Below are 10,761 nucleotides of genomic sequence, written 5' to 3' on the forward strand. Positions count from 1 at the left end.
AAGGCGACAGTATACAGCCTTGCCGGACTCCTTTCCCAATTTTGAACCAATCAGTGGTTCCGTGTCCAGTTCTCACTGTTGCTTCTTGGCCCGCATATAGATTTCTCAAGAGACAAATAAGATGGTCTGGTATGCCCATCTCTTTAAGGACTTGCCAGAGTTTGTTATGATCCACACAATCAAAGGCTTTAGCATAGTCAATGAAGCAGAAGTAGATGTTTTTCTGGAACTCTCTAGCTTTCTCCATGATCCAGCGTATGTTAGCAATTTGATCTCTAGTTCCTCTGCCTCTTCGAAATCCTGCCTGTACTTCTGGTAGTTCTCGATCCACATACTGCTGGAGTCTAGCTTGTAGAATTTTAAGCATAACTTTACTAGCATGAGAAATGAGTGCAATGGTGCGATAGTTTGAACATTCTTTGGCACTGCCTTTCTTTGGAATTGGAATGTAAACTGATCTTTTCCAATCCTGTGGCCACTGTTGAATTTTTCAAATTTGCTGGCAAATTGAGTGTAGCACTTTTACTGCATCGTCTTTTAAGATTTTGAATAGCTCAGCTGGAATACTGTCACCTCCACTAGCTTTGTTGTTGCTCAGCTTTTCTAAGGCCCACTTCACTTCACATTCTAGGATGTCTGGCTCGAGGTCAGTGACCACCTCATTGTGATTATCAGGGACGTTAAGCTCATTCTTGTATAGTTCTTCTGTGTAATTTTGCCACCTCTTCTTAATCTCTTCTGCCTCTGTTAGGTCCCTGCCATTTTGGTCCTTTATCATGCCCATTTTTGCATGAAACGTTCCTTTCATCTCTCCAATTTTCTTGAAAAGATCTCTGGTCCTCCCTATTCTATTGTTTTCTTCTATTTCTTTGCATTGTTCATTTAAGAAGGCATTCTTATCTCTTCTAGCTATTCTTTGGAATTCTGCATTTAATTGGGCGTATCTTTCTTTTTCTCCCTTGCCTTTCGCTTCCCTCCTTTCCTCAGCTATTTGCAAAGCTTCCTCAGACAGCCATTTTGCTTTCTTGCATTTCTTTTTCTTTGGGATGGTTTTGGTTGCTACCTGTTGTACAATGTTGCGAACCTCTGTCCATAGTTCTTCAGGCACTCTGTCTATCAGATCTAATTCCTTAAATCTATTTGTCACCTCTACTGTATATTCAACAGGGATATGATTTAATTCATACCTGACTGGCCTAGCGCTTTTCCCTACTTTCTTTAATTTAAGCCTAAACTTTGCAACAAGAAGCTCATGGTCTGAGCCACAGTCAGCTCCTGGTCTTGTTTTTACTGACTGTATAGAGCTTCTCCATCTTTGGCTGCAGAGCATATAGTCAATCTGATTTCTGTGTTGACCGTCTGGTGATGTCCATGTGTAAAGCCGTCTCTTGGGTTGTTGGAAAAGAGTGTTTGCTATGACCATCGTATTCTCTTGACAAAATTCTATCAGCCTGTGCCCTGCTTCATTTTGTACTCCAAGGCCAAACTTGCCTGTTATTCCCGTTATCTTTTGGCTTCCTACTTTAGCATTCCAATCCCCCATGATGATAAGGACATCATTTTTGGGTGTTAGTTCTATAAGGTGCTGTAGGGCTTCATAGAACCGGTCAATTTCATCCTCTTCAGCACTGGTGGTTGGGGCATAGACTTGGACTACTGTGATATTGAATGGTTTGCCTTGGATTCGAACTGAGATCATTCTGTCATTTTGAGGATTGTATCCCAGTACTGCTTTTCCTATTTTTTTATTGACTATGAAGGCTACTCCATTTCTTCTAAGGGATTCTTGCCCGCAGTAGTATACCTGATGGTCATCTGAATTAAATTCACCCATTCCTGTCCATTTTAGTTCGCTGATACCTAAGATGTCGATGTTTAGTCTTGTCATCTCTTGTTTGACCACGTCCAGCTTTCCTTGATTCATGGATCTTACATTCCAGGTTCCTATGGAGAAAAAATCTTTACAGCATCGGACTTTCCTTTCACCACCAGACATATCCACAGCTGAGCGTCCTTTCGGCTTTGGCCCAGTCGCTTCATTCTTTCTGGCGCTACTAGTACTAGTCCTCTGCTCTTCCCCACTAGCATATTGGACGCCTTCCGACCTGAGGGGCTTATCTTCCAGCGTCATATCGTTTTGCCTTTTAGTACTGTCCATAGGGTTTTCATGGCAAAGATACTGGAGTGGTTTGCCATTTCCTTCTCCCTTCTTCCTTCTTCCTTCTTCAACCTAAATAAGCCCATCTATTATGTTCTTCCTAGGAAAAGCTTTCGGTCAAACATCACTTTTGTGAAGTACTGTAAGGCAGCAACCACAACCCTTTTGGCACCAGGGATCGGTTTTTCCACAGACTGGAGGGGAGGACAGTTTTGGTTTTGCTCACTCGCCCATCACTCACCTCCAGCTGTGTGGCCCGGTTCCTAACAGGACACAGAACGGTACCAATCTGTGGCCTGGGGGTTGGAGACCCTTGCTGTAAAGGGAATGGAGGCCAGGAGACACTGCTTCTCAGCTGCCACTCAGGTCTTGTGGGATACAATTTCCTGAGAATTAAAGCTTATTCCATCTGTTCTAATGTTCTGGAAGCTATTGAATTTTTTTTTCTGAAAAGCATTTGGTTGAATAGTTTGTTATCACTACATTTAATTTAACGATATTAATTTATTTTTTTAATATTATTTAATTTGGTTTTCCTATGATTTGTTTTATTTTTTTTAATTATATTAAGTTACCCTTAGTCAGGTGCAAGGGACCAGAAATAACACAAGGAGTTGATCAGAGTGATACCTTTGTTGCTATTTGCCTATTTGTAGGAATCTCGCCAGACTAATAAACTTACCACAGGAATTACTAGATAAGCACTGCAAGTTTAGGGAGGATCTGATTTCCATTAGTGATTCAAGGCTTACCAGTCTTTTCACTTCTCCCCTCACTTCAGCTCCAGATTCCACCACACCCTTATATTGTTGCGACTTAGTTATTGGTTGCTTTAATTTATTTACATCTATCATAGATGCTTTAACTGAAATGATGGCTTCTATCAGGTGTCTTGTAAACTGCTAAGGATCTGTAGTGATTTGCTGGTAAATAAATAGAACTAATTGCATCAGCTATAAAAATTAACAAAAAATATAAGGGAGCTGTTGCTAGTTTGTGGCAACCCTTACATATAAGTATTTTAATTACAATCAATAAATTATTCCACTATTGTATACCCTTGACCAAAGATCGGTACACTCCTTCTATCTGGGATGATCATTCTCTTCCATCGAGCGTGCAGCTTCGGGAGGGATGCACATGGAGCGGTGAGGGAGGAAGGGGACACCTGCCTAGCCAGCCAGATCAGCCAAATCAACCCTGGCGATCAATGGGGTGACAGATGTCGCAGCCAGATCGCCCTCACATCCAATTATTCCACTAAAGAACTCCAGTTTACTAGGTAAAGGTAAAGGTTCCCCTGCACATGCGTGCTAGTCGTTTCCAACTCTAGGGGCCGGTGCTCATCTCCGTTTCAAAGCCAAAGAGCCAGCGCTTGTCCGAGGACGTCTCCGTGGTCATGTGGCCGGCATGACTAGACACCAAAGGCACACGGAACACTGTTACCTTCCTACCGTAGTGGTCCCTATTTTTCTACTTGCATTTTTACGTGCTTTCGAACTGCTAGGTTGGCAGAAGCTGGGACGAGTAACAGGCGCTCACTCTGCTACGTGGCACTCGGGATTCGACCTGCCAAACTGCCGACCTTCTGATCGACAAGCTCAGCGTCCTAACCCACTAAGCCACCACATGAAGTAAATTAGATCTTTAACACTTTACTTGCCTTTTCCATAATGATTATAATTCTACTAAAAATGTAAGAACATCAATTTTTATTTTTAAATGTTCAGCCAAATATAAGAATAACTAAAAATAGGAACATCAAAAATAAGAGCCAGAAATGGAAACTTATTTGAAATAGTACTTATCCTACAGGGGGAAAAATCCAACTGCAATACAATATACACTTATTTCCAAGATGAATAATTACAATATTATGAAGTGTTACAGAAAAAAAAACCAGTTCAGCAGAAGTTTATAAACTGAATAGTATTGGAGGAACTGGCAATTTTACCCACATTCTCCATTTAAAAGACAGCATAACCCAAAATGTCTGTAAGATCCAGTTAAAGTAAAGGTAAAGGTTCCCCCGCACATGTGTGCTAGTGGTTTCCAACTCTAGGGGCTGGTGCTCATCTCTGTTTCAAAGCCGAAGAACCAGCGCTTGTCCGAGGACATCTCCGTGGTCATGTGGCCGGCATGACTAGACGCCAAAGGGGCATGGAACACTGTTACCTTCCCACCGTAGTGGTCCCTATTTTTCTACTTGCATTTTTACGTGCTTTCGAACTGCTAGGTTGGCAGAAGCTGGGACGAGTAACAGGCGCTCACTCTGTTACGTGGCACTCGGGATTCGACCCGCCAAACTGCCGACCTTCTGATTGACAAGCTCCAGTTACTAGGTCACTATTTTTGTACTGCACAGTTTGTTCCTAATATACTCTCTAGAATGCTTCCTGGATCTATGATGAAAGATGGTGTTCCCTAAATTGTAGAGCACTGTGAACTCTCAGGTACTGTGTTGGAATGCAACAACTTCTAGGAAGCTGCTAGCTGCGCTCTAAATCTGTCGCCTAGTATCAATGTATCCCTCTTGCTGCCAAGATCACAGAGTTCAAATCATACAAAACCAGTTCACATTTTTCTCTTTGCCAACTTTTTTTTGCAGAGCTAGAGAACTGTGCAATATTAAACGGGGGTTTTTTTAGCCTACAACTATTTTGTTTTCTTCTCTGTATAGGCAGGTAAAGATAGGTGGGACGACAGCACAAACCACACGTTTCTGCCCTTCTAATTGGAGGAGGAATATTCTGAATGGAATCCATATAGCTAATGCCAAGTTTTGTGATTGCCATAGATTATTGTTTATTGTAAAATTCAAGCTTGCTTTTTATTTAAGGACCTACAAGTGCAATTGTAAACACTATTTTTTGGAAATGGAGATTCAATGTTATTTTTCTTATGAGCAACATGAATTTTAAAAGATCAGCTAAAATAAAAGCTGTAAGGAAAAAATAGCAGACATTTACCACGGCCCACTCAGCTGTTATTATCTCATGTTGTGTTCTTATCCACTTTCTTCAGGGGTTATTTTAAAATAATAAAGTTCCTTTGTCAATCTTTTCTTTTGGTACAGTTCCATTTCTTTGCATGCTCCATCAGCAATAAGCATTCTACACAATTCACTTCCTAATGCTACGAAAGTACAAAATGATTTTACAATCTTCTCCCATTGCTAAACTAAAAATAGACAATTAATGTAGAAAATCTATACAATGGGTAAGAGCCAGATTAATATGAAAGAATTTAAAGAACTAATAGAAACTATTTAAAAAGAACAAAGAATATAAAAAGATATTTCCTTTCCCCTAACAGTCCAGGAAAATATAGATAGCTCTTAATTTCTGACTTTAATGGAGTTGCCCATTGGATGGTCATAAAGTGCGGCACTCACATGACCAACCCAATTTTATGACCTTTTTTGTGGTGGTCAGGAAGCAAATCACCACAGTTAAGTGTTCACATTGTTCACTATGGGGTGTTTTTGGTGAAAACTGGAAGTAAAATGTGGTAAACTGAGGGATCCTGCAAACAGCCATAAATGTGGGCTGGTGGCCAAATGCCCAAAATGCAGTCATGTGACCACAGAGCAGATATCAGAACTTTGCAACCAGCAGCACTGGCGGGGGGGGGGGGAAGCTTCGTAACTTTAAAAAATCACAAAGTGACCATTCGTAAGTCAAGAAATACTAGTACCATGTTTTCCCCAAAATAAGCCAGGGATTTTTATTTATTTTTAGTCCAAAAGACCCATTAGGGCTTGTTTTGGGGGATGTCTTATTTTTTCACCACAAGGCCCAGTCTGGCCAGTGCTCCCACCTCTAGGCGACTCAGATTTCCCTCGGTAGGGGAAGAAGGCTTTGGAAACTGCCTTTTCATTTACATTCATCAGCAATATTGTAATCCGTCCACTTATTTTTCAAACAAATGATTTGTATTTACCACGATTAGCCTCCTTGAATGCCAATGGGAAGGCACGGTGTGAATTCTGCGCATGAGCCATGGAAATACAGACACTTGCACCTTAAAGCTCACAACGCTTCCTTGCTTGGGGTGCACCACTGTTTTACAGGCGCGTTCAATTTTGTGGCTCAGCTAAACTCTTCAGCTGCAGCAGGCCGCAGTTCCTATCACCTTCAGGAAGCCTGGGTGATGGAAACCTTAGGCCAGGCTCCTCGCAGCTGAAGCAATCCGGCTCGCCCAGGGTCAGGTTGGCTGTCGCGGGAGGCGTGGCCCATCCCTGCCCTCCAGCTCTGCCGCACATGCGGGATGAGCCTCCCGTGATGGCCAACCTGACCCTGGGTGAGCCGGACTGCTTACAGGGAGAGGCTGCGTGTTGCAGGAGGATAACTGCAAAGGGCACACACAGATCCCTGCAGCTCCTGGAGGTTCCAAGCGCTGTTTTTGGTGCCACTTGGTTTCTCACCCCACCCCACTCCCAGTGGGCTGATCTGGTGAGCGGGATTGCCTTCCACCTTCCCCATCGCTGCATTGGCAGCTGAGGTTGCCCTCCCAAGAGGTGGCATGGTGATTGGATTGCGGCCATGCTACGAATGGGAATAGACCATCCCTCAAACCTCAGCCAACCTCTCCACGGTGCGCCTCTGTAAACAGCAAACAGATGCACACATGGTGCCAAAAACAGCTGTGCCAAAAACAATGCCCAGAGCCTCTAGGAGCTGCACATGCCCTTTGCAGTCCTCCCCCTGCCTCTCCCTGTAAGCAGTCCAGCTCACCCAGGGTCAGGTTGGCCATCACGGGAGGCTCATCCCGCATGTGCGGCAGAGCTGGAGGGCAGGGATGGGCCACACCTCCCGCGACAGCCAACTTGACCCTGGGCGAGCCGGATTGCTTCAAGCTGCGAGGAGCCTGGCCTAAGGTTTCCATCGGCCAGGCTTCCTGAAGGTGATAGGAACTGCGGCCCACTACAGCTAAAAAGTTTGGCTGAGCCACAAAACTGAACACCCCTGTAAAGTGGTGCACCCCGAGTGAGGAAGTGTTGTGAGCTTTGAGGGTGCGAGTGTCTGTATTTCCGCAGCTCATGCGCAGAATTCATACCGCGCATTTCCATTAGCATTCAAGGAGGCTAATCATGGTAAATACAAATCATTTTTTTGAAAAATAAACAGATGGATTACAGTATTGCTGATGAATATAAATGAAAAGGCAGTTTCCAAAGCTTTCTTCCCCTACTGAGGGAAGCTTTCTGAGTCGCTTCCCTGAGTGGGACATCTCAGGACACCCAGCTTTCTTTCCCACCCTTCCGCAGAGGGAAAGCAGCAAAACCCGCAGGGCAGCGCAGGCTGCCTGTGAAGGCTGCTTCGGGGTGAGTGTGAAAGAGAGAAGCTGATGGTTGAGGCCCCGGCCAGTCCCCACCATTGTCTGCCTGCTGGATTCCCCAATCCAGGGCTGGGATAGAAAAGAGGCAGCCTCTGCTTGTCTCAGTCCCTGCTCTCTTAACATTCAGGCCACCTCACAGCGGTGGCACCAGAAGCAGGCAAGGCTGGGGGGGGGGGGGGGAAAGCACACGATCCGGCCTGTCAAAAAACTTAGGGAGGGACAGAGTGGGTGGGGTAAGTAGGGCTTATTTTTTTGGGGGGGGGTAGAGCTTATATTAGGCCCAACCACAAAAATCAAGCTAGGTCTTATTTTCGGGGAAACATGGTATTCTGGAAAAAGGCATGAATTTAAGCACAATCTTAAATATAGTTAAGGGATGCAGTTCAAGTTGATGCAGATTAAATTGGCTCATTTCCCCAAGATTTTATTATATGTTGCAATATCCACTTATACACTGAACAGAAACATAGAAAATTGACTGCAGAAAAAGACCTAGGTGATCCACCGAGTCTGCCTTTTGTGTTTGTTTCCATTTTTATTCATTATTTTTAATTAATTTCTATTTTATTTTTTATTTTTGTCAGAGGCTGGACATGTGTTTATCCCAAGCATATTTAAACTCAGTTACTGATGTTGACCCACTATCTCAACTAGAAGTTGATTTCAAGCTACTTTATTCTACTGTCGGTATACAACTGATTTGTAATGATAGCCTTAACAGATTCAGGGGCATTAGATAAAAAGAGGAGGCAAAATTGTGGAAATAGCCTACAAAGCAATCTTAATCAGGTTTCCTGATTAAACTGATGACTTGGTCTTCAGCAGTGTTAAGTTCAGTAACAGTATCTATACATACTATATATCTTTTGGATCCATAACCTTTTACTGGGTGAAATTGTACATCATATGGCAACATTTCTTTCAACCAGGGTATCTCATATGGGCTAACTTACAAAATGCACACAAAATCTGAGACTCACGATTCCCAGGGAACTGAAATTTGGCAAACTTTACAAAACATTTTATGACATAAAAATAATCATAAAGCATCTTACGACATAATACCAAATGTCATAAAATATTTCTTGTGGTCAACTTCTGATGTTTGACTGTGCTATACAGTTCAATATGGGCTACTTTCAAAGCAGATACATCTCTGAATACTTAGAAGTTCTGCCATTGTTGAAGGCATTGGATAAATTTTTCAGAAAGGATGGCCCAGTGGGGTCAGCGGTTGTCTATTTAGTAACTGTAAACTTATCACAAAGATTCTTTTTCGCTTCTCATCCAAGAAGCTTCTTCAGCTCTGACTGGATGGTGGAGGAATAGAAAGATTTATACTCCTTGCAGACAGCTAGTCATGGAATGGGAAGTATATTTATTTATTTTTATTTTAATTCCATTTATATCCCGCCCTTCTCCGAAGACTCAGGGCGGCTTACAAGCTTAGCAGTAGCCTTCATTCTATGTATATGCCTGCTTGTTAGGGCTTTCACCCCCCCCCCCAAGTGGCATTATTACAAAGTCAGCTTAATTGCCCCCAACAATCTGGGGTATATCGATATACATTGGTATACATCCTTCAATTCCCCAACCATGCAGTCAGAGTTGAAGAAGCTTCTTGGAAGAGAAGCAAAACACCTTCAAAGAAAAACAAGGCAGTCCAGTTGCCTCTTGAAAAAGAATCTTTGGGATAACTATGACCTGGATGATTGAAAAATCTCCAAAGACATTTAAGTGTAAATTAGTTAACATCTTTGATAGCAAGTGATGAAAAAAAATCACATCCGAGACAGCAATAGCCATGGAGCCAGTCAGCACAGAGCAGGGAAGGAGCAATTTGGAAAAAAAAGCCTGTCCCGAAACTAAGTACGTGCTGTACCCTCTCTTTCAGAGGACACACATACACACAGTTATCAAAGATCAGCCCAGATTTAACTAGAATCAGGTACTAGCTCTAAATCCCTACGAAACCCTCGGCTTTGCTGCTGTCATCTTCAGAATAAGCGCCCCCTCCCCACTCCCTCCAGATTCAGCCACCCTTATTTTTATGCGGAGGGTCCAGATGCGTAAGTGCTCCATTCTCTGCTTGCAGAGTGACCCGGCGGGCACGGTCGCCCCTCTCACCAGAAGAAGGTGTTGGTCCCGTCGTCGTACACCTCGGACTCAGTGCTGCGCCGGTCGCCATGAGTGACGACAGCGGCGTCTGGCGCTGCTGCAGCTGCCGCTGGCGGCGGGTCCCCCCGCGGCCCCTCTTCAACCGGCAGAGAAGCGCCGTTGGGGGGCGGCGGCGGCGGCGGCTGCCCTTCCTCTAAGGCGGCTTTGCCGGAGGCGGCTCCGTGACCCCTCCGCTCCCCGCGCCTCATAGCGAGAGGCGACCCCGACTCGCGAAGCTTTAAGCGATGCTCGGCGCGCGCCCGGCCGATCCCTCCGCGCGCCCCATGCGAGCGAGCGCCGAAGAACCGACGCAACAGCTCTCTTAAAGCGCCTTTTCAGCACTCACTCGTGACCCTACGTGGGACGAGGTTGAGGGGCGGGGACTAGCCTCGGAGGAGACGTGAGCGGCTAAGGCTGCAGGGCGCATGCGCGCACCAAACCTCTCTTATTTCTCCTTTTCTCTCTCTCTGTCTCTTTCTTGGCTCGTCCAGCAAAGCTTTGGAGCGAGAGCTTTGGCAGCACAGCTTCTAGAGTGGACAATAGATTAAAGTTCAATTGCAGCAAGCCAACTCGGGAAGGTTTATATGGAGAGATTGACGTCAGGATGGAGCATTTCTTAACGATTGGTTGGCGGACAAAACATTTTTAGATAGTTTATGTTAGGGCTTTGTTGGTGAATTCGGTACGGTTAGTTTGAGTTACGTGCGTTAAGTAAATCCAGATATAAAAGTGCAGGAAATGCATATACAGTGGAGTCTGTCTAAACAAAGACAATATACTCAAAATTGCAGCTTAGTTGAACAGGGACAGGGAAAGGGGAGAGTATATTTTCCTGTCATTGTAAGAACAGTAGCGTGGGAGCCAACTTTTAAAATAAGTCTTATTGGTCCCCTGCCTAATTTAAAAAGCTCTCTGCAAATGATCAGGTTTTTGGAAAGAGCAATTTACTCCCCCCCCCCCCCTTATACAACACCCTTTGAGCTGAGGGAAGAAAGAGAGGTCTGTTTCATTGAACTAGTAGTTGGGCAACGATAAAAACAAAATATTCCTGCAAAACTATTTTAGAATTAGAAGCTGCAGTAGAAGAATTGCACTAATGAAGCTGA

At 44.2% G+C, this 10,761-nt stretch overlaps 1 protein-coding gene across 1 annotated transcript in view; it reads right to left on the reverse strand.

Moving 5' to 3' along the window:
* The window catches only part of PTDSS2 (phosphatidylserine synthase 2), a 51,695-nt gene extending 41,687 nt beyond the window's left edge, over positions 1-10,008 (reverse strand). The window contains exon 1 of the mRNA XM_081345993.1: positions 9,626-10,008. Within this exon, the coding sequence (XP_081202119.1) occupies positions 9,626-9,864 (239 nt within the window). The 5' untranslated portion in view covers positions 9,865-10,008. The remainder of the gene's footprint in view (positions 1-9,625) is intronic.
* Between the last annotated feature and the right edge of the window lie 753 nt (positions 10,009-10,761).

The sequence above is a fragment of the Vipera berus genome (assembly GCF_964194415.1).
Source record: "Vipera berus genome assembly, chromosome: 1".
NCBI classification, from domain to species: Eukaryota; Metazoa; Chordata; class Lepidosauria; order Squamata; family Viperidae; genus Vipera; species Vipera berus.